At 49.5% G+C, this 19,187-nt stretch overlaps 1 protein-coding gene across 1 annotated transcript in view; it reads left to right on the top strand.

Moving 5' to 3' along the window:
- Positions 1 to 2,425: 2,425 nt before the first annotated feature.
- Positions 2,426 to 19,187, top strand: part of GAD2 (glutamate decarboxylase 2) — a gene marked incomplete at both ends in the record, with an annotated part of 38,304 nt that continues 21,542 nt past the window's right edge. The window contains 7 exons of the mRNA XM_082015034.1: positions 2,426 to 2,501; positions 2,745 to 2,804; positions 2,947 to 3,096; positions 4,192 to 4,425; positions 9,208 to 9,298; positions 10,128 to 10,240; positions 14,129 to 14,244. Coding sequence (XP_081871160.1) covers positions 2,426 to 2,501; positions 2,745 to 2,804; positions 2,947 to 3,096; positions 4,192 to 4,425; positions 9,208 to 9,298; positions 10,128 to 10,240; positions 14,129 to 14,244 — 840 coding nt within the window. The remainder of the gene's footprint in view (positions 2,502 to 2,744; positions 2,805 to 2,946; positions 3,097 to 4,191; positions 4,426 to 9,207; positions 9,299 to 10,127; positions 10,241 to 14,128; positions 14,245 to 19,187) is intronic.

The following is a 19,187-nucleotide window of genomic DNA, read 5'->3' on the forward strand; positions in this document are numbered from 1 at the left end:
TACTGTAAAGCTAGTAGCCAGTTTTAAAGGTTAATATTGTGTGTATAATCTTTATGCTGGAGATGTCCATTTGTGGGAAGTGTATCCAGCCCTCTCCTCTGCCTCTCAGCTTTGTGACTAAGTGATGAACTTTCAAATTGCATTTGCTTCGTTCTCTTTTGCATTAGTTTTTCAGGAATCTTAATCTCTGGGGTGCCAAGAAAGGAATAGAAATATGGTCTCAGATTGATTGCTGCCTAAGTGTAATGATCATTCTTCATCAGTTCCACTAGAAATTAAGTGGAAATAAAAGCAATAGACACTGTGTTCAAAATTTCCCCCGATTCTTTATTCACAAGACCTTATTTCACAGAAAACAGATAATTGCTGCGCTTCCTTTCAGGATTCATAATTGCATGTTCCCAGCTGCAAAGCAAGAGAAGGCAAATTTCATGGTCTCCGTACAAAGGCCCGATCCTGCTCCCTTGCTTAGCGCTCTTAATTACTACGATTGGCGGCAGCAGCAAGCCACAGGGGTTGGGTTTTTGTCTGTTCCCCCCACACACTTGGCCCTTTCCCCAGAGACAGGTAACCATTGCATTCTGATCTGTGACTAGTTATAAGGCTGTGCACTGCATTAAAATTTGCTGCAATGTAAAATTCGCAATAAATGGTTGAAATTTTGAAATCGGTTTTAAAGTTGCTTGTATTATTAAAATGGTAACGTAAATAAAAATGCACAAAGCATTTGATACGGTTGCCTGTGTCTGAATTACACCCAGAACTGAAGAAACGCTGTGGGCTGGGGCACGAGTGAGCCAGCCAGGAAGAGCCCTCGCTGCAGAAAGCCCGAGCTCCCGTCTGTGTTTCCTTAAAGCTGACGTGATGTGGAAACTGGAACAGGCCTGCAATTTCAGAGATGCCTGGGCTGCATTTTCTACTTTCTCACCAGGGCAGTGTTGAAAACTATCAAGACGATTCCCTAAGATTTTGGGGCGAGGGACACAGTCCTAGTAACCGTGTGGGGGCACATATAAAGCGGAGAGAGACACCCTGGGCCGACCACCGCCTGGGAGCCCCCAGGGCCTGGCTGCGAAGAGCCGTGGGGGGCCTGGGTGACCCCAAATCCTGCCCTGGCATGGTCTCGCCGGCCTCCCTCCTAGGGTCAGGGCTTGAAAGGTCTCCTGGCGGAGGAAAGGCAACCACGGCAAGCTCCGCGCTCCCGCGGGGAAGAGGCTAGCTGGAACGGGGACGGGTTTGGTTGCCCTCAGAAACGACGTCGGGGAGGGGAGCGGCTGTTTTCCTCCTCTTCCAGTCTCGCCTCCGAAACCTGCTGCCCCTCGCCGGGCTGGAGCGGGGAGGGCGGCTGCGCTGGGGCGCCTCAGCCCTGGGGGGTTGCGGAGAGACCCCCGCAGCAGCCCGGGGACGCCGGGAGCGATGCCGGGACAGGCAGGGGCTGGGCACCGCCCCCCAGGTATCGGGGCCGCCGCACAGTGCTCTCTCCCACCGCCCCCGCTGGAACGCAGCCGGGGCGCCGCCGCGCCCGCCCGGCCCACCCCCGGCCCCCGTCCGGCCCCCCCCCGGCCCCCCCCCGTCCCCCGTCCCCGCCCAGCCCCTCCGCCAGCGCCTTCTCCGCGCCGGCCCGGCCCGACGAAGCCCCCGCGGGTCGTAGCGGGCCGGGCCGGGGGTGTGGCGGGGGCTCGGGAGGGCTGTCCCTTCCACGCCCCGGGACTGACCCGCTGCTCGCCGCCTACGGCAGGGGCTCTCCCGGCCTCGGCGCCGCCGCCCGGGAGTGCTCCGCTCGCAGCCGCGGGGGTGGAGTTCTCGGTGCTTCGCAGTTCACGGGATTGAGGACGCTGTCCTGTAGCCCCAGGGACCGGTATCCCAGCCCTCCCCTCGGGGAACCGCCACGGCCGCCCGCGCAAAGGCCCGAAAAGGCACCCTTTCCCCTCCGCTCGGCGGCGCGGGGGCTCGGCCCCCCCGATCCCCGGCCCGCCGCCGCAGGGGCCGCCGGTGAGGCGGCGTCAGAAGGCACCTCGGTCGCCTTCACCCCCCGAGGCAGCCCCCACGCAGGCTGCCTCTAGGGCTCGGAGCTGTCCCACGCGCCCCCCCACCCCGTCGGCGTCGGGTCCGTGAGGTTCCTTGACGGCAGCCGCCGCCAGGCTCGGCGGGGCACCTCACCGGCCCCCGCCGCGCCGCCCGCCCCGTCCCAGGCGCGGCGCTTGCGGGTAGCGGCCGCGGCAGCTCGGCGGCGCGCGCCCCGGGGGCGCCCACGGGAAACGCTCCCACCCACGCGTGCCCGGGGCGCCCCCGCCCCTTCGCCTGCCGCCGCCTGGCGCAGACGCACGCACTTACACACCCGCACGCTCACACTCACGCACACTCGCTCAGGCCGCCTGGGCTGCAGCTCGCCGCTCCTCGCCCGCCCCGCCGGTTCGCCTCCGCCATGGCAAGTCCCGGCTCCGGCTTCTGGCCCTTCGGGGCTGAAGAGGGCTCTGCGGCCGCCGAGAGCCCCGGCACAGGTAGGGGGGCGCCGAGCAGCCCGGGCGGGACTGGCCCGGCGCAGCCGCCGCGGCCGCGCTGCCCGGTCGCCGAAGACCCCTTTGTGGCGGCTCGACCGGCGGGACGGCGCAGCGGGGACCTACGGCGGCTCTAGCCCGGCGCGGCTGGGCGGGGGGTTCCTGCAGAGCAGTGCCGGGTGTCGGACGAGGCGCCCCCGGCCCGCGCCCGTTCCCACTGGCCCTCTGGTCCCTTTTCTCTTGCAGCCAGAGCCTGGTGTCAGGTTGCCCAGAAGTTCACGGGAGGGATCGGGAACAAACTCTGCGGTAAGGGCAGGGAGGCCCCGGCAGCCCGCGGCGGAGACGCGGAGTGCCGGCGGGGGCCGCGGGCCGTGCGCCGGGGCGGGCGGGTGGGGGGACGGGGGCTGATGCCGCGGTGCTGAGGCCGTGTGTCCGTGTCGCTGTCAAGCTCTGCTCTACGGAGATGTCGAGAAGCCTGTGGAAACCGGCGCCAGGGCAGCCCCGGGGGCAGTGGAGCCGCGGCCGGCCTGCACCTGCGACAAAAAACCCTGCGGCTGCCAAAAAGGGGAGGTGAATTACGCCTTTCTGCACTCAACAGGTAACGGCGCTCCCGGGCCGCGCCGCAGCTCTAAAAACGGCAAAAAAAACCCCAAAACAAACCAGACAGCGGTTCGGTCGGGAAATTGCCTCCGCCCGCGGTGCGCGGAGGTTGGGGGGGCCCGACGGTGCGCGGCGGCTCCGCTCCCCCGGCCCGCTCCTGCACCACCCCGGCACCCGCCGGCGCCGGGCATTTCTCAAACCCGCTAAAAAAAAAAGAAAAAGAAAATGAAAAACAAAGGAATAAAACCCCGGCGTGCCGGAGCCTGCAGCACCCTGCTCTTGCTGAGGGGTGCTGACAGCGGCGACCTTCTCTCGATGAAGCCCCTGCGATGTAATTAGGGTTTGCGGGCAGGAGGGAGAAGGAGCGCTCTCTTACCCGTTTATTTTAATTGGAGGTGTTTTTGCACTTCATCTTTTCTGACCTTGGAGGTAGCGTCGCCCCTACTACACAGATCCCGGCTCCCCGCAGAAATGCGCCGGGCAGAAACGCCCCCGTTTGCCCGGCAGCCCGGGGCAGGCTCTGCCCCCCGGCCCCGCTGCCTGGCTGACCGCCCCCGCGCTGCCCCGGACTGGGGGGTTCCTCCGCAGCCCGGCTCTGCTTGAGCCTTCGCACTTAAACAAAAGATGTCGGTGTGTGCACCGAGAGACCGTGCAGCATCGCCTCAGAAACAGGCATTACGTTATCAACAAGTTACTTGTATTGGAGAGGCACAAGAAAGGTATTTCATTGCCAGGCGAATGGCAGTTTTTGGAGCGCTTCTTGTAGCATTTGTTTCCTAGTCTTTATTTTTCCTGGGATTTCGTTTTCCCTCATTTCTTATTTCCCTGCTCGCTCTCACTGTCTTAAAAATTGGTCTGCAGTACACTGTGGGCAAAATTTGCTATTTTAACTAGGATATTAAAACGTAACCATTCTCTCTCAGAACACTCCTTAAAATACAGTCTTACCAATTTGCTTATTAAATGAAAACAAAGTACATTTGCATTGACCACAAATTAAAAGATTTCCTAAACGTAAATAGGAGAACCCTTAGTCCAAAATCTGCGTATGTGGTCGTAAAACGAAGTTAACTTTTCCTTTCTCCGTTCCCAGATCTTCTGCCGGCATGCAACGGAGAAATAACAACTATGTCTTTCCTACAAGACGTTGTGGACATTTTACTTCAGTATGTGGTGAAAAGTTTTGATAGATCGACAAAAGTTATTGATTTCCATTACCCGAATGAGCTGCTCCAGGAATATAACTGGGAACTGGCAGACCAGCCACAGACTTTGGAAGAAATTTTATTGAACTGCAGAACGACTCTGAAGTATGCAATTAAAACAGGTAATAGCCGTGCTCATTTTCTACCCTGTATAGTCTCGTCCATTGATTAAAGGTGTCATTTCATTTTATCTTGAAACGTTACAGATTGAAGCAGCAACTGTATTTTGTCACTTCCAAGCCATTTCTAGAGGAGACAGAAATCGTTCTCTTAAATGATGTAATACTCCGGCAGCCCCGCGTCACTGTCAGCGCAGCCTCGCACACCCTTTCCGATTTAAAATTAATGCTCCTGTGCAGCGGAGTTGCCGAGTGTGCCCCTGAGCTGCTTCTCCAGCACCTTTGCACCTTTCCTCTATTTCAGGTGTGCCGGCCGGGGGTCGCTCCACGGTAGACCGGGGGCAGGAGGGCGGCAGAGACCAGCCCATTTATCAGCCAAAATCGCAATAAATATCCTGTAAACGGAAGCTCTGAGCGGCCATTTGCCGTGTCTCTCCCCTTCCCTGCAGGACATAAAAATAGGAGAATTTGTCAGAACCGTGCACAGGAGTATTGAGGGTTGGTGGTTTTTTTTCGACTTGAGGCTCAAGCAATAAAAACAAAGCCGGAGTTGTTTTAACAGCCTTTTGTTGTTGTTGTTTTTCACTGGGGGCGGTAGGGATGGGTTGACTCCTGGCTGTCTGAGGGTTAGTCGTGCCCCCATGTGGTCTTCGTGGCAGGGGGGGCAGCGTGGGGCTCACCCAGGCGTGGGGAAGACCCTGGCTCCGCACCCGGGGCCACCTTAAATAAACTGCGGCGGAGCACAGGAAGAGCCTGGCTGCGATTACGGCTGTGATGAGGAAATAATGGGAGCTCTTAGTGGGAATTTGAATTACGGAGGAATTGCTTAAAAATAGATGTGTAGCAATTACTGAGAGAGACAAAAGGCTGATTTGTTACTAGAGGTTGAGGGGAAAACAAAAAAACAGGTTTTGTCGCCTTTCGGGAACAGAACAGGCTGATCCCAATAAAGGCTGTGGGGGGTCTGTGTAATCCTTCTCGTTTAGAGGTGGAAATGTCCAGCTGAATGGTTTTGAGGCATGAGTCGGGTGCTGTCAAAACGCCTGTAAAATATTGGAATAAATAGTTAGATAAATGATGTCCACAGGAGCAAAGTCGATCAGTCCAGTGATCCATGTGATGTGTCTGGGTAGGGCATAAGAAACATATTTTCACAGAATGCTGTAAAACACAGGATCTGTGAATCTGGGAAACCAAAGAATCGGTTTTTTTAACCAATTTTCGTTAATCTTTATTGTTATAGCCTGTCTGCTTCACCTAATGGACCTGTTTTATTTTGTGCATCCAAAAAAGACCCTTTAAAACAACTTTACCATTTCTCTTCCTTCCCGTAGATAGGTGAGGCTTTCCCTTTCTTGGCGTTTTTCTATTTGTTTTAATGAAAATAACCTTTTCAAGGTCCGAGGACTGGTGCTGGGGGGCTGTGTGAGATGTGGCGGGGTTTGGCCAGGAGATGCAGAACCTCCTCACTTGGCCGCTGCCGCTCCTCAGCATCCTGGGGGGCAGCTCGTGAAAGGCATGGGATTTACACCCTGAGCCCTTCGGCATGTGCTTCAGAGTAAAACGCTTGAATTGCCCCCAGAGAAAGGCAAGGCTGTGAGGCTTCAGGCGGTGGGGGTCTGCTTCCGCTCCTGCTGCAGGAGCCCTTCGGACACGGCCCCTCCTGGGCTGTGTTTGGCTGCAGGGGCCTGGGAGGCTGATTGGAAAATAAATTGTATTGCTCAGATTAGCCTCACAGCTGGATCCCCAAGTCCCAGCACTGATCCCCGGTTGGAATTCGCAGAGCCGGATGGCTGATTTTTTGGCCGAGGGGCAGGTGTGGGATGCTCCCAGGTGTTGCCTGCGTGCTGCGGCTCGCAGGGGTGCCCAGGGAAAGCCACACATGGCTCCCTGCCCCTTTGTCAGCTACCGGCATCCACCCCCAGCCAGAATTTTGTCTGAGAGAATATAAAAGGCAGCGTTTGCAAGATGGATGCCAAATTCTGTTCCTGTGCAATGCTCACTGGGGGAATTGAAATGCAAGCATTTAAAAATGGCTTGGAAACCCCAGGAAGGGTGCGAGGAGCTGGCGCTCGTCCAGCCTTGGTCCTGGCAGGCTCTGATGCCGGTAGCAGGCCGTGCGCGCCGTGGGGCTGTGAGCAAGGCCAAACCCAGGGCCGCCGGCCGTGCCTGTATCCGTGCTGTCCGGCTTTGCCTGGCCTTTCTTGTCGCTTCCCTGTCGAGGCTGTGGAGGCTGCGTGCTCGTGGATGTCTGTGCCTGCGGCCAAGTGCAGGCATGTTTGAGAGCAGGGTGTGTGGAGCAAAGGCACGTCCTCAGCAGGGAAAGCCCGGCCCTGGCTGTCCCAGCGCCTTAGCCCTGGTTCTTGCCCATCATCTCCCAGTTTACTCTGGGATATGTGTAAATATGATGTGTACTGCTAAACCAACGGGTCAGCAGTAATCCCCTATTTTCACATCTCCCTCCCTTGCCCTCACCCTGTCAGTCTCTTTTCCAGTCACCTCTTTGTTTGGTGACAACCACAGCAAAGGATGTGCGTTTCAGGCGGATGGCACCCGGGTAGTGATTTTTGAACATCTCTCACAAACTCTTCTTACCTGGCGGATGGAGCTGGTATTTTAAACAAAGCCACAATTTTCCATGGCCATCTAGCCCAAGGAAGAGAGCTCGCTCGCAAATTAGGGTGTCACATGGACGGGCAAACCCTTGCAGCTGAGGTTGGAGTCAGATTGGGTCATTACGTTCTCTGCCGTGGCCTGTTAAAGCCACGTTGCAGACGGGAAGGGCGCTGAGTGAAGGGGCCGTGTTACAGGTGTAGGTGCTGGGGCTCCGCTAGCAGCCATGCCAGCGGCGGCCGCTCCTGCTCTCCCTGTACTAGGGTCTCTGTGGGAGCACAGCGCTGTTCCCCCCCACCTCGCTTGCCCCGACCCCTGCGTGCAGCCGGCCCTGTTCCTACGGCGGTTCCCAAGGCGGGAGGTGTGCTGTGAGTTTTCCTTGAAGAAACAAGCAGTGACAGCAGGGCTGTTGCCTGGGGCTGGGTACGGGGGCTGACGGAGAGCGGCCGAGACACTGCGGCTGCAAATACGAATTCTACTGTTCCCCAGCTGTTCAGTGTGGATTTATTTCCAAAGCAGGAGTTTTTCTGGCCTCTTTGAGCCTTCCTGTGGCCCGGTTCACCAAAGGCTTTCAGCTCCTAATTTTCTGTTGCTTTCTGGTGGAATTTGGGAGCCCACTCGGAGCCTGGCTGTGGGATTGAACCCGAGCGATAAATACTGAAACCTCGCTCAGAATCCCATCGTCAGGGAAGATGCAGTCCTCTGCAGGCCCAGCCCCTGGCGTGGGATTGCCGTGGCTTTGGCATGGTGGCGGGGTACAGGTGAGCCCCAGGCCCACCTACCCGACTTGAGAGCGTGCGGGACGGGGGCCGGATCCTGTTCATCCTGCTGGATCTCAGCAGCGTCCCTCTGTGCCTGAGGGACTTTGGCCGCCTGTCCTGGGCAGCGTGGACCAGGGGAAAGGGCAGTTCCTACCTCTGATGGGGATGGCTCGGTGCAAAACAGTCAGTCTGGACGGCCATAGCGTGGGGCTCGTCTCAGACTAAGGGCGCAGGGAGCTGGATTTTGCGTGTGTGCCGCCCCCCCCCGGCCGCATCCCCCGCTCTGGTCTGCCCGCGCAGCCCCGTGTCTCTGCCTTTGTGTGCCGCGAGGTGGGAGCTGGGGAGCAATTCCCCGTGCTGCTCTGCCAGCCATGTGTCCGTGCCTGATAAGAGGCCACCGGAGACCAAAGATAAGTTTCTCTTTTGGTGCTGGGTTTGCATTTCCTCAGTCACCTTGCTCTGTCTTTTGTTGTCTGTGGTGGCGTCGTCGGTGGGTCAGGACAGGCGTTTTCCAAGCAGAGACTGTCTTGCTTTGAGTAGGATGGCATTTAAGTAATTGTGAACCATCCGTAATTTGTACTGGTAATTATGCCACTTAACAGGTGCATGCAGGGAGCAGCTAGTAAAAAAGGCGTTTTAATGGTTCCTGGGTTTAATGGCTCTAGGCACATTTTAAGAAAAATCTTTAGCAGGATTTTAGAAAAAAAGCAGGAGCCAATTAAATTAACCAGGTAAATAGACTATCAGCTCATTGAGTATATTCTTGTGCATGATTCTGCTGGGGCAGCGGTGCTGGTTTTCGTGGCGTTTGTTTAAAATCACAATTGCAAGCAGCCAGACTATTTGTAATTGCACTCTGACAGGGAAGAAATGACAAGGACCGCCACCTTCCCTGCCATCTTCATACGATCATCAGCCATTGAGTCATGTGCAAGGCAGTCACCAAAATGTTCCATTTTCTCATTTCGCCCTGTCTATTATAATCATTAGCCATTCATCACTGATGTTATACGTACTGGCGAGCTCTTCAGATGGTGTCTCGTGCGTGCCTTTCAAACCTAGCCAGGCAAAAACACATCCAGTGACAACATGTGACACACTAACGGGAGCAAACAGCTATTTTTGTGAGGCAGCGATGTGCTAATTTTCAAGGCATATTGAAAGGATAATAGGGAATGTTGGAATTCATTATTCTGCATTCAGTGTAATTACTGTGATTTTACTGAGTTTGGAATGAGAAAGAAGAGGAATCCTGCCTTTTCCAAGAAATGTATTTATTGCTGTTTGCTTTGTTTCATACCTTGAAAGCACTTCCTTCCCTATAGAAATCCCGAGGAAAAGATACCGTACAGCACTGAATAGTTCCATTCAGAGTCATCAGCTTTTTGATAACATTTTCCATCTTATGCAGGGCACCCTAGATATTTTAATCAACTTTCAACTGGATTGGACATGGTTGGATTGGCAGCAGACTGGCTGACATCAGCAGCAAATACTAATATGTAAGTAGCACATTTTTTCCCATAATAATATTTAATATAATGTTACAGTTATACTCTAACATAATAGCTGCTGTAGCTGAATGAAAGAAAGAATACTTCTATGTTAAGGTTGCTGGAAAAACAATTGTCTGCTTTTTAAATGGTTGCTACAGCTATTTACATGAGTACTTTCAATATTGTACTGTAGGCTGTCTTCTATAAAATTTCATCATACTAATATGATGTTGGTTTTGCTACCCCCCCAAAAAATATACAGAAAAAAATATTTTAGCATTTTGAATGCATAAATATGTAAAATGAAAGGTGTCCTAAGTGAACAGTTACATTCATGTAGAGGGTTATGTACAATCCATAACCTCAGAGCAGTTAGAGCCATTGCTTTCTGTAAGAAAGAGGTGCAGAATTTAAAGTGTAGGGTTTTTTTTCACTTTGAGACTAGGAAGCATTTTTGTTCGCTTGCTTAGCTTCATGCGCTGTCTTGTCATCATGAATAGGACTGCTGACGTGTATGCTTCTAGACATGCGCCCAGGTTTTTGCAAGGCGAAGGTCTGGCTCTGCCCGGCAATAGGGCAAAGCCTTGAGCCTGGAAGAGGTGGGCAAGATTTGTTCCACTGAAATAGGTGGAAATGGAGTCTCAAGCACTCTTGGCATTTCTCCTTCTAGACATTTGATGTCAAATCAGAAGGAAGATTATCAAAAGTATTGTAAAACAGAACTCTACCCAGTGCAAGATAGAGTTTATTGTGGCTATAATGTATTGTAATATTGGAAAAAGATGTGTTAGTGTTGTAGATGAAAGCATTAAATATGGACATTACTACATTTCAGGTTCACCTATGAAATTGCTCCAGTGTTTGTACTTTTGGAATATGTCACACTAAGGAAAATGAGAGAGATGGTTGGCTGGCCAGGGGGCTGTGGCGATGGGATATTTTCACCTGGTACATGACATTTCAAGCTTTCTTTATTTTTCAGACTATGCTATATGACATCCCCCGTAGTTAAAGAGTAAACATAATTAAATATGCATGTTTGAGAGGACACTTGCTAGTAACCACCAGTGGCCTCTCTGAGATAAAGTATTGCATGTTTATGAATTTCAGGGATGTGATTGCGACGGTCTGTTTGAGCAAATTGCACTGCATTATGAGCAGCTGTAATGGCACATGGGAAACATAATCAGAAGAGACATTTGCCTTGGAGTTTTGCTTTGCCCCCACTTTTTATGGATTACATGAAATAGAAAGACTATTGTATTAATAATGGAGGGAAGAAACACAGCAATGCTCTCCATCACCACAGGGGAAATTGGAGCAAAGAGGGAAAGACTAAGTAATTTTAGTGGAGTCGGAAAGATCTTGCCAACATTACAGTGTGCGGTTAGCTTTCCGTGTGTGAGCTGGCCTGTTGAACCCGGTGGGAGTACTTGGGTGGCTAGTTAATTTGAGTGCTTAAAGGCTTAGAAACCTGGTTCCTTCAGGGCAGGTCAACAAGGCAAAAAATGAGTATGATTAACTGTAGAGAAATCATTGACTCTGACAAACACTACATTAAGATAATTTTGGTTTTTTTTTAATCATTTCACTTATTTGATTTTTACTCTTTGTCATCTATCTTACTCTGGAATTCCATTGCTAAAAATTTTGGCCTATCTATTTTGCCAAATTGAAAAAAAAAAAACTGAAATAATTAACATTGGGCATAGCAGCTTGGCTTGTCAAAAGAGAACAGACTGATAGCTGGTGAGGAAGGAGCCCTTCTGGAAAGAAATTTCATTGACCTAATAGAGAGGGAAAGAGTGTTTGGACTATTGAGCAAAGGAAAGGCCTCACTGAAAACAGCCTAGGATGTTTGGCTCCCCGAGGGCATGAAGGGTAAAGTTAATGCTGTGCAGAAGGTCAGGCAAGGCTCACGTTCAACTTCTCACATCTGAATGCATACATGGGAAGCGGTGCAGGAGTTTTGTCCTGGGTCTTTCCACAGAGGTGGAGAAAAAGATAAGAATTTACATTACTTCGTGTTGAGTCCTTATTTAAAAAGCTCCGGCAGCTTTTACTGTAGTGCTTAGAGGTCCTGACCAAAACCATGGCCTCCCATCACACAGGGCAGCATCTAAACATGTATCACAAGCCCAGGACCTAAGCCAGAGTTTTTGGAAACTGGACAGTGGTTGGTTACAGTCCAGTAACCAACCTGGCCTGACTCTGGACAGCCTGTCTTCAGTTCCTCACCTTGCAGGCTTGGGCTGCAGCAGCCCCGCCGGGCTGGTCAGGGACCTAAGAGGGGAGAGGAGAGCAAGAGCAGGGCTGCTCGGCCAGGTCTCGTGGGCAGAGGCTGGGCACGGGTGGCAGGCGGGGGTGGAAGGCTCAGTGCAAGCACCAGATCTGCCCCAGTGTGGCGAACTGCGCTTGAGGTAGCGTGAGTCAGGAGCCATGTATGCCTCGCGAAGAACGGCCGTTTCTGCCTGTCCTGGGGGCCAGGGTGCTGCTGGTGTCAGATGCTGGAGCTCACTTCATCGAGCTGACGCCTGCTTGGGGACGGGCTGTCTGGCCGGCCTGTACCTGTGCTGGCCATTTGCACTGCTGCCCCCTCTCATCTCTCCTTTCGCTGCAGTTTCTGGTTTGTGCGAAGCGCATCTTTCTAATTCACTCTTTAAGCGGCGATAGCCAGTGTGCAGGTTCTGCTTTTTTAGGCAATAATCAAAATCATTTCTATGCTGCCTTCGTGTTTTAAACCATCACAGCTTCAGCTGAAGACCTTACTGTTGCAAAGAAAAGGTTCTCGCTCTCTGCATTCTCTGAAATGAAATATAGAGTATCAATACCTGCAAAACATAAAGGCCTGATTAGGTTCTCCAAATTCCGAAGGTGTGTTTTGTTGCCTGCAATTAACGGTGGGTGTAAACACAGCTGCAAAATTAAAGGCAGAATACAGGCTTATTAATAAGCTTACGGTTAAATGGCTAGGTAATAAATACTAATAGGAAAGCCTGGTATTGAAGAAACTTAACATTTCGGTCTTGATTCTTTTGACACTGAGCCAATCACTTTGGTCAAGATAGGCCAAATTTCTTCAACCTGGGCACCTTCAGTTCAGTCACCTAAATCAGCAGCAGCAGCCATGACATGACATCTGCAGGTTTCAGGAACAAGTACCTGAGCCTTTCCTCTTGGTCTCTCCATTTCTTGTTTTGTCATTTCTGAAGAGAGGTGCAGAAATATGTTCATACCTCTGAAGGTAGTTGAAAGGGTAAGAAAAAGCCTGATCTGTGCTGACCCCCATGCCAGCGATACCATCCCTTTATGGCATTTTCGCTTGGATTCACGGGAGGGCCAGTGAGGTCAGGGAAAGCCCAGGGCAGGGGCAGCCTCACTGCAAGAGCAGAGCTAGGACGCTGATTAGAAATGAAGGGTACAGTTTCTGTGGGCTGTGGAACAGTGTATGTATCTCCAGTGGGATAAATACACATCTTACAAAAGTCAAAATGATGTTAAATTTGCTAGCACATATAACTTGCTGTTGTAACATGGTGTAACATGCTGCTTTTAGCACAGCTACCTTGATCTGCTTAAAGGGTGGGTTTTATCTTACCTCACTTTGGCAGTCCATGCGCTGGGTGTCTACCCTGGGCTACTTACAGCAACTCCCATATATTCAAGGGAGAGGGGTGGATGCGTTTGCAGGGCTAGTCATCCCACCTGCAACAAGCAGCTACCTTAGGATGAGCTGAACCATCTGGAATTGCCTGTCTTGTGCTCTTCGCTCCATTTTTAGATGGATGAAAGTTGGGTTCGTTGAACTCTACCTCAGCTGCACTCTGACCTGTTCATTTAAAAGCCTAAAACCATGATCAATATACACCTTTGCTTTATATAAATACCTGTGCATAAATGTCAATATATAATCAATCTGTATATATATAGATAGAGTATATATACAGGATAAAACCGATGGATTTTATGTGTACGCGAGTGTGTGTGTATTTGTGTGCGTACATGACTCTGCCACAGGTTCTGCATTATATTCCCATAGTGCTCATGCAGCATTAATGTGTAGCCAAACATTGTTCCACTATAGACACAGAGGCTCAGCTTGTAAAAGTCTCAAAAAGGATAAATGAAGTGCTCGGTTTTAATTTGTACGTAGATAATTGAAATATGGGAGCAGATACTGTGGACCTGTCATCTGATGCCCATCTTGAAGTGGGTAAAATACCCATCGTGAAATGGGTATTTTAAGTCAATGAACACCAGTGATTTTAAGGCTAGCGTTAGGGACATGTAACCTTTTCCCCTTGATGTCATCAGAGGAAAAATAAAAAGAAAAATATTTATTAGAATGACCCTTTCTCTTCCCTCCTCCCACTCCAGTTATCCAGAAGATAGTATCTGTTGGGACACACTAATGTGTTTCCCCAGAGCTGGGGTGTGAAATGCCACCCAAATTTGGGAGGGGGGAGCATAATTTAGGTTGCACTTGGAAGCCACTTAGGAAGTTGCCTTGTGATGGTGGGAGGTGGAACACAGTGGGGATTATGTATTGATGGCGTACGGGAAGATAATATTGGGGACTAAGGGAGAAATGATAACAAAAATGAGGACAAAAGAAGCCCCCATTGTTTTTTGCAGCAGTATTTTGTGCATAAATTGTTATTTGGGTGTAGTAGATCCTGTTATTACACAACCCAGCTGTGAGGAGCATCAGGAAGAAGAATCTGCCATTAAGCAGAAACATTAAGAGTTAGAAAATCTGTAGCAAGACTTGTCGTTTGTTCTGCAATGGTATTACAATGCATAGAAAAAGTAACAGTATATTACTGTGGACTCCAGGTGGTGCCATATCTAACATGTATGCTATGTTGATTGCACGTTTCAAGATGTTCCCAGAAGTTAAAGAAAAAGGAATGGCAGCTATTCCCAGACTGGTTGCCTTCACATCAGAACATGTATGTGTTTCTGTTTTTTTCCTATCTGTTACATCTGCTTGTATGATTTTATGATGAACAAAATAAGTGAACAGGAATTTGTAGCCAACTGTCTTCATTTCTGTTATTCCTTCACTGGGAATAAAAAAAATGGGAAGGGGCTGGCTTTTTGATACGTACAGGGATGATCTGTGCTCAAAAACAGCTTTTTCTGTGGCTGAAACCCAGGCAGAGTAGAACCTACGAACTGCTGCCATTGTTCTGCTCTCACCTGTGTCTGTGTAAATGTCCATGTGAAGGGTAAGGACCACATCAAGCAGTGGGAGCTTAGCGTCGGGCTTCTGCACATTTTGCCAGGAGTGTCTTTTGTTTGGGTCACTCTGGGGGTACAGAAAATCGCTGAATGATTCTAGCTTGAAACCACTCCTGCTGTTATCTGATGAGAGGGTGATAACATGCGTGAAGGCAGTAGTATGGAAACACTGTGCGTGGGCAGCGGTGCAGCTGTACGGTGGGGAGCTGGGCTTTGCTGTGGGATTCTGTGCGCGAGCAAAAGCTGCAGCACGCCGGGGTTTGTCGCAGGCACCGACAGGATCTGGCAGTGCAGGAGGTGAGGGGCGGTGGGCACGGGAGAAATCGGGAGTGGTCCTCATGGGGGAAGCACAGAGTGTTTTGCTCTTTGAACAACCATACAGAAGTCATATTTCTGTCTGTGTTGTGGGAGTTGTTTTTGCTTTATGGCCATTTAAACCTCCTTGAAGCTTATGGTGGAGAATGCATGTGCAGGGGAAAGGGGGAATGGAAGGGTTATACCCTGGAGGGGCTGTGAGCTCTCTTTGGGCTTCACGGTCCCCTTCTAAATTTCTCTCCAGCTGTGTGGGCTTGGTCAAAGGACTCTCTCATGGCTGGGGCTCAGCAAGATGCCTTCCATAGTAGGTGATAGCATCCTCCTGGCTGCCGCCTTTGATTTATCAGAGAATGTGTTTCGATTCTGTGCAAGTGTGAAGAGCAAAGTGTCCTAAAAACTGATCAGAAACGTCTGGGAGGAAACCCCTCCGAGGTTACCTTTCATGGCAGTAGGATGAGATGCGATACACAGCTGCAGGCTTCACATTACAAAATAATTTTCCCCAAAGCAGTCAGAAAGAAGGATATTCTACACAAGTAGCAACTCTCCAAAGTTGGCTGTACGGCTAGAAATGCATTATTCATGTGGAAGTTACAGACCTAATGCCTTGCAAATAAGGTTCAGCACGATCATTTAACAAATCCTATTAATCATTAGAGAATTTCATTGTATTCATAGCAATGGAATGTTAAACAATGAACCAAATTGTGCTATCAGTCTCAAAATAATGAAATAAGCCTTAATAATTGTGTTTTCATGCCAGGGAAGAAGCAGTTCCCTTTGCAAATTAAACATTCCAAAATCAAATATACTAACGAATCCATAGAACAGCATCTGAAATCCACTACATTTTTAAAGTGTCTTGAAATTGCAGTTTTGTCCCTTCCTCAGTCAGGTTTTTTATTAAGTACGTAATGGCACATCTTCTGGGGAACTTAAGAAACCACGCTACATGAAGACAGGACCCTTTAACCCTTAATTGCCCAAAAGACATGGGATCGGGGTTTAACCCTCAAAATAGCAGAGGCTGTTACAGGAACTGCAGAGGCCTAGAAGTACTATCCCTTTTTAGATAGGAAATGTCATGCAGAACCTGAATAGACACTAAGATACAAGAACGTCATTTGTCTCATTTAGCACGTCATGCTGATTTACTTTTAGACTCCACGGGCTGATTCTGGTTTCTCTGCCACAGTTGGATGGTCTTGTAAGACGATAGCATGGAACAGTCTATGAATGAGATACTATCATTTCCCTATAATCTGCATGTGTGGCATGATAGTAAACAAATCTTAAAGTTACTGTATGTGTTTAGAAACTTGGAGATTCTTGTCTCAAAATTTTCAGTCAGAAGCAAAGATACCAGTATCAACAATTTTCAGGCAAGAATTTCAGCATCACAGACCAGACTCTGTTTTCATTTCTACTGGTCTAGACCTTCCATTACTATAAGTGAATGAAGTTAGTCCTGAATTGCCACCAATATTACTGTAATCAGAATCTGGACTCGGTCTGATGCCATGAGAGGTTCAGCTGCCAGTGGTGGGGAAAGGAAGGGAGGAGTAATTCACAGCTCCTAAGTAATTCTCTTCCTAGTTTAGGAGTGCATCATGTTCATAAATTAGGAGCCTCACACTCTGCAGTCAGTGAAGAGAGGCACCTCTGGAGGGAAACTCAGAGCATCCAAATTAGAAACCTAAATATTCCTTAATTTAGATGTTCTAGATCACCTTTGGGAGGGGTTTACCTACTTCTGTGCATTGACCATACAGAGAGATCAGCCTCCTGACATACCCAGCCTACATTAGGTGCCTAAAATAGGTTATGTGACTATTCCAACCGTGCATGTTCCCATTAAGCAGATCTTCCCCGAGCTGTTCAGGAGGACCGTGACTTATCTCTCACTCTGCTTCTGTTTATTTCTGTTTCACCACTGACGGTGGAGTGCGTTGTAAGTGCTTGGGCCAGTCTTAGCCCAGGTATAATTTCACTGAGATGCACGTGTGCTCAGGACTTAATTCAATCCTCTGTATTCACCAGTGCATCATCAGTGGTTCTTTCATCTGCACTGCTGCAGAAGCAGAGTGTGTCCTTCAGGACAGCTGTTTTGGACTGCACGTGATGCAAGAGACCTTGACTCAGAGGGGTAAAAGTGATGGATGCCGGTTGTAAAAACTTATTTTAGTCTGTCATTTCAAACACAATGAAAAACCTAAGATGAAGGTCTCCTTCCGTGTTCCATTGCATCAGCTTTAGGCTGCTGTGAGCATTCAGCACATCCTTTTTTCAGTGTAGAGAAAGCAGCTGAAAGGGAGAGTTGCCGCCTTACAATATTTTCATTGATCCATTCATCTGTAAGGCAAGTCCTGCTGGATTTTACCCCATTCTCAGTTGTGATTTTGACCTGGCCAACTAGCACTCTAGACAGCATCCAGCAGTACCTGCGAATAGCGTGAAGCAGGGATCGCCCCTAGCAGGCAAAAAGGACAAAGTCCTTGTACTCTGAGGAGGAAAGGGGTACAGAATGGAAAAGTTTAGCTGTAGAAAACTAGTTGGGTTCAGGTTAAAATACAGTCCTTGGCCTTTTTATTTGATAGTATAAAAATACCTTATGAGACTTGCAGCTTTTACATGGACTTGATGTTTAATTGGAGGCTAAACAGACTCAATCCACAGTTCAGGGAATGAAAAAAAGCTGGGCATAATTGGAAGGACAGAGATTTCTTCATCTCCTCTGTTCTCCAACCCAGCAAGACTGTGTTCATGTAGTCCTCATCAGCTTTCCTCTTTTCCCACCCCTCTAGCAGCACTCCAAGGAGGAACACCTTGTCAGGTGCTTACCAGGGAAGTAGCGATACAACTCCTGTCTTAATTTTGGAAAAGAAACCACAGAGTAAGAACTGGCAGTTCACCCAGTTAGAGAGCAAAGGGAGCACAAAGGGGGTGTCTCTGCCTCTGGCATCCCCCCTTCTGCACCGCTCTCGGGGTGAAACAGCTCCTGCCCGAAGCTTAACTGGGAGTACGGCTCTGGCAGCCACGGACTGTGAAGGGAGAGTCTGTTGGCAGCTCAGGGATAAGGTGTCAGCGTTGTAGACAGCCAGACATATTCAGAGGGACTGCGTTCTCTGGAGGAGCTCTGGGAGCATCTGTGAGAGGTGGCTTTTCTGCGGTGGTAGGGGAGCACCCTCACAGCGATAGCGCATGCAGCATCCACACGTCGCTTAGATCGGAGGAGGCAGTTTGCAGTAAATCACCACTCCAGCTTCTTGCACACTGATTTCCCCTCGTGGGCAAGCCCCATTATTCACAGGGAATATAGCACACTACACCAGTAGCTGTGGGAGAAGAGCGGCTTTTCAGTTTTTGTCTGAATAGTTTCTGAAACCTAATCTGGAGGTTCTTGGCGCTGAGGGAGAAGGAAATTAAAAAGTGACTTCTGTCTCAAAGAAGACAGCTCGGCAGACCTCCCTTTCACGCAGCCTATGGAAGATTTTGGTTTGGTTTCTGTGCAGAATGAAAAGCTGATCTCTAGTCTCACCACTTCTATGGCATGTAGCGTTGCCCTCTAACCAGGCTACTTGGGAGGAAGTTTCCAGGACTGGCAGCTGCAAGCAGCAGTCCAAGGGGTGACCTGTGTGGTAGGACTTGCAGGGAAAGATTTGAGGAGCCCGGAGGTCATGTTTTCCATTTGGTGGCATAAATTATGAAGCTGGAAGTTACACTTCTAAGCATACAGAGTAAGAAGGGCATGTTTTCATGTCCATCAAAGGAAACTAAAAATCAAACTCATGGATTCACACATCCTTTCTTTGCATTACCTCATGCATAATAACTAGGAAAGTATTGCTTGGTGGTATTTGAAGCCAGAGAAAAACAGTGAAAAAGTTGGTCTTATTTGAGGAGCAACTTAATTCAAGTAACTCCATTCAAATCAAAGCAAAACCATTTTCCAGAAAAGCAAGGCTCTAGGGCAGCCTATCCCAAAGGAGGCATTCATCACTTGGGTCTAATACTTCATTTGGTCGATATCTCGTGACTTTTACATTGCCACAGAATCCACCTGAACTCAGTGCAACGCTTCTTATCCACAGGTAATGCTGCAAAACTCTCTGCACTGGAAAAAAGCAAATTGTGAGTCTTGCTGGACTAGAAAAGCAGTATGAAGCTATAAATGTCAAAAATGCAAATGATGGAAATATTAGTACGTTGTGCAGAAACAATATATTAATTTCTCCCCTGACATTAAGAAATAACTTCAAAAAGTGAATAGCAGTAGCTAAAGGAAACAGTAGTCAACATATATATCATTACAGTGTATTTAAAAATGTGATGGGAC

This window comes from Phaethon aethereus (genome assembly GCF_964289735.1).
Source record: "Phaethon aethereus genome assembly, chromosome: 2".
Taxonomy (NCBI): domain Eukaryota; kingdom Metazoa; phylum Chordata; class Aves; order Phaethontiformes; family Phaethontidae; genus Phaethon; species Phaethon aethereus.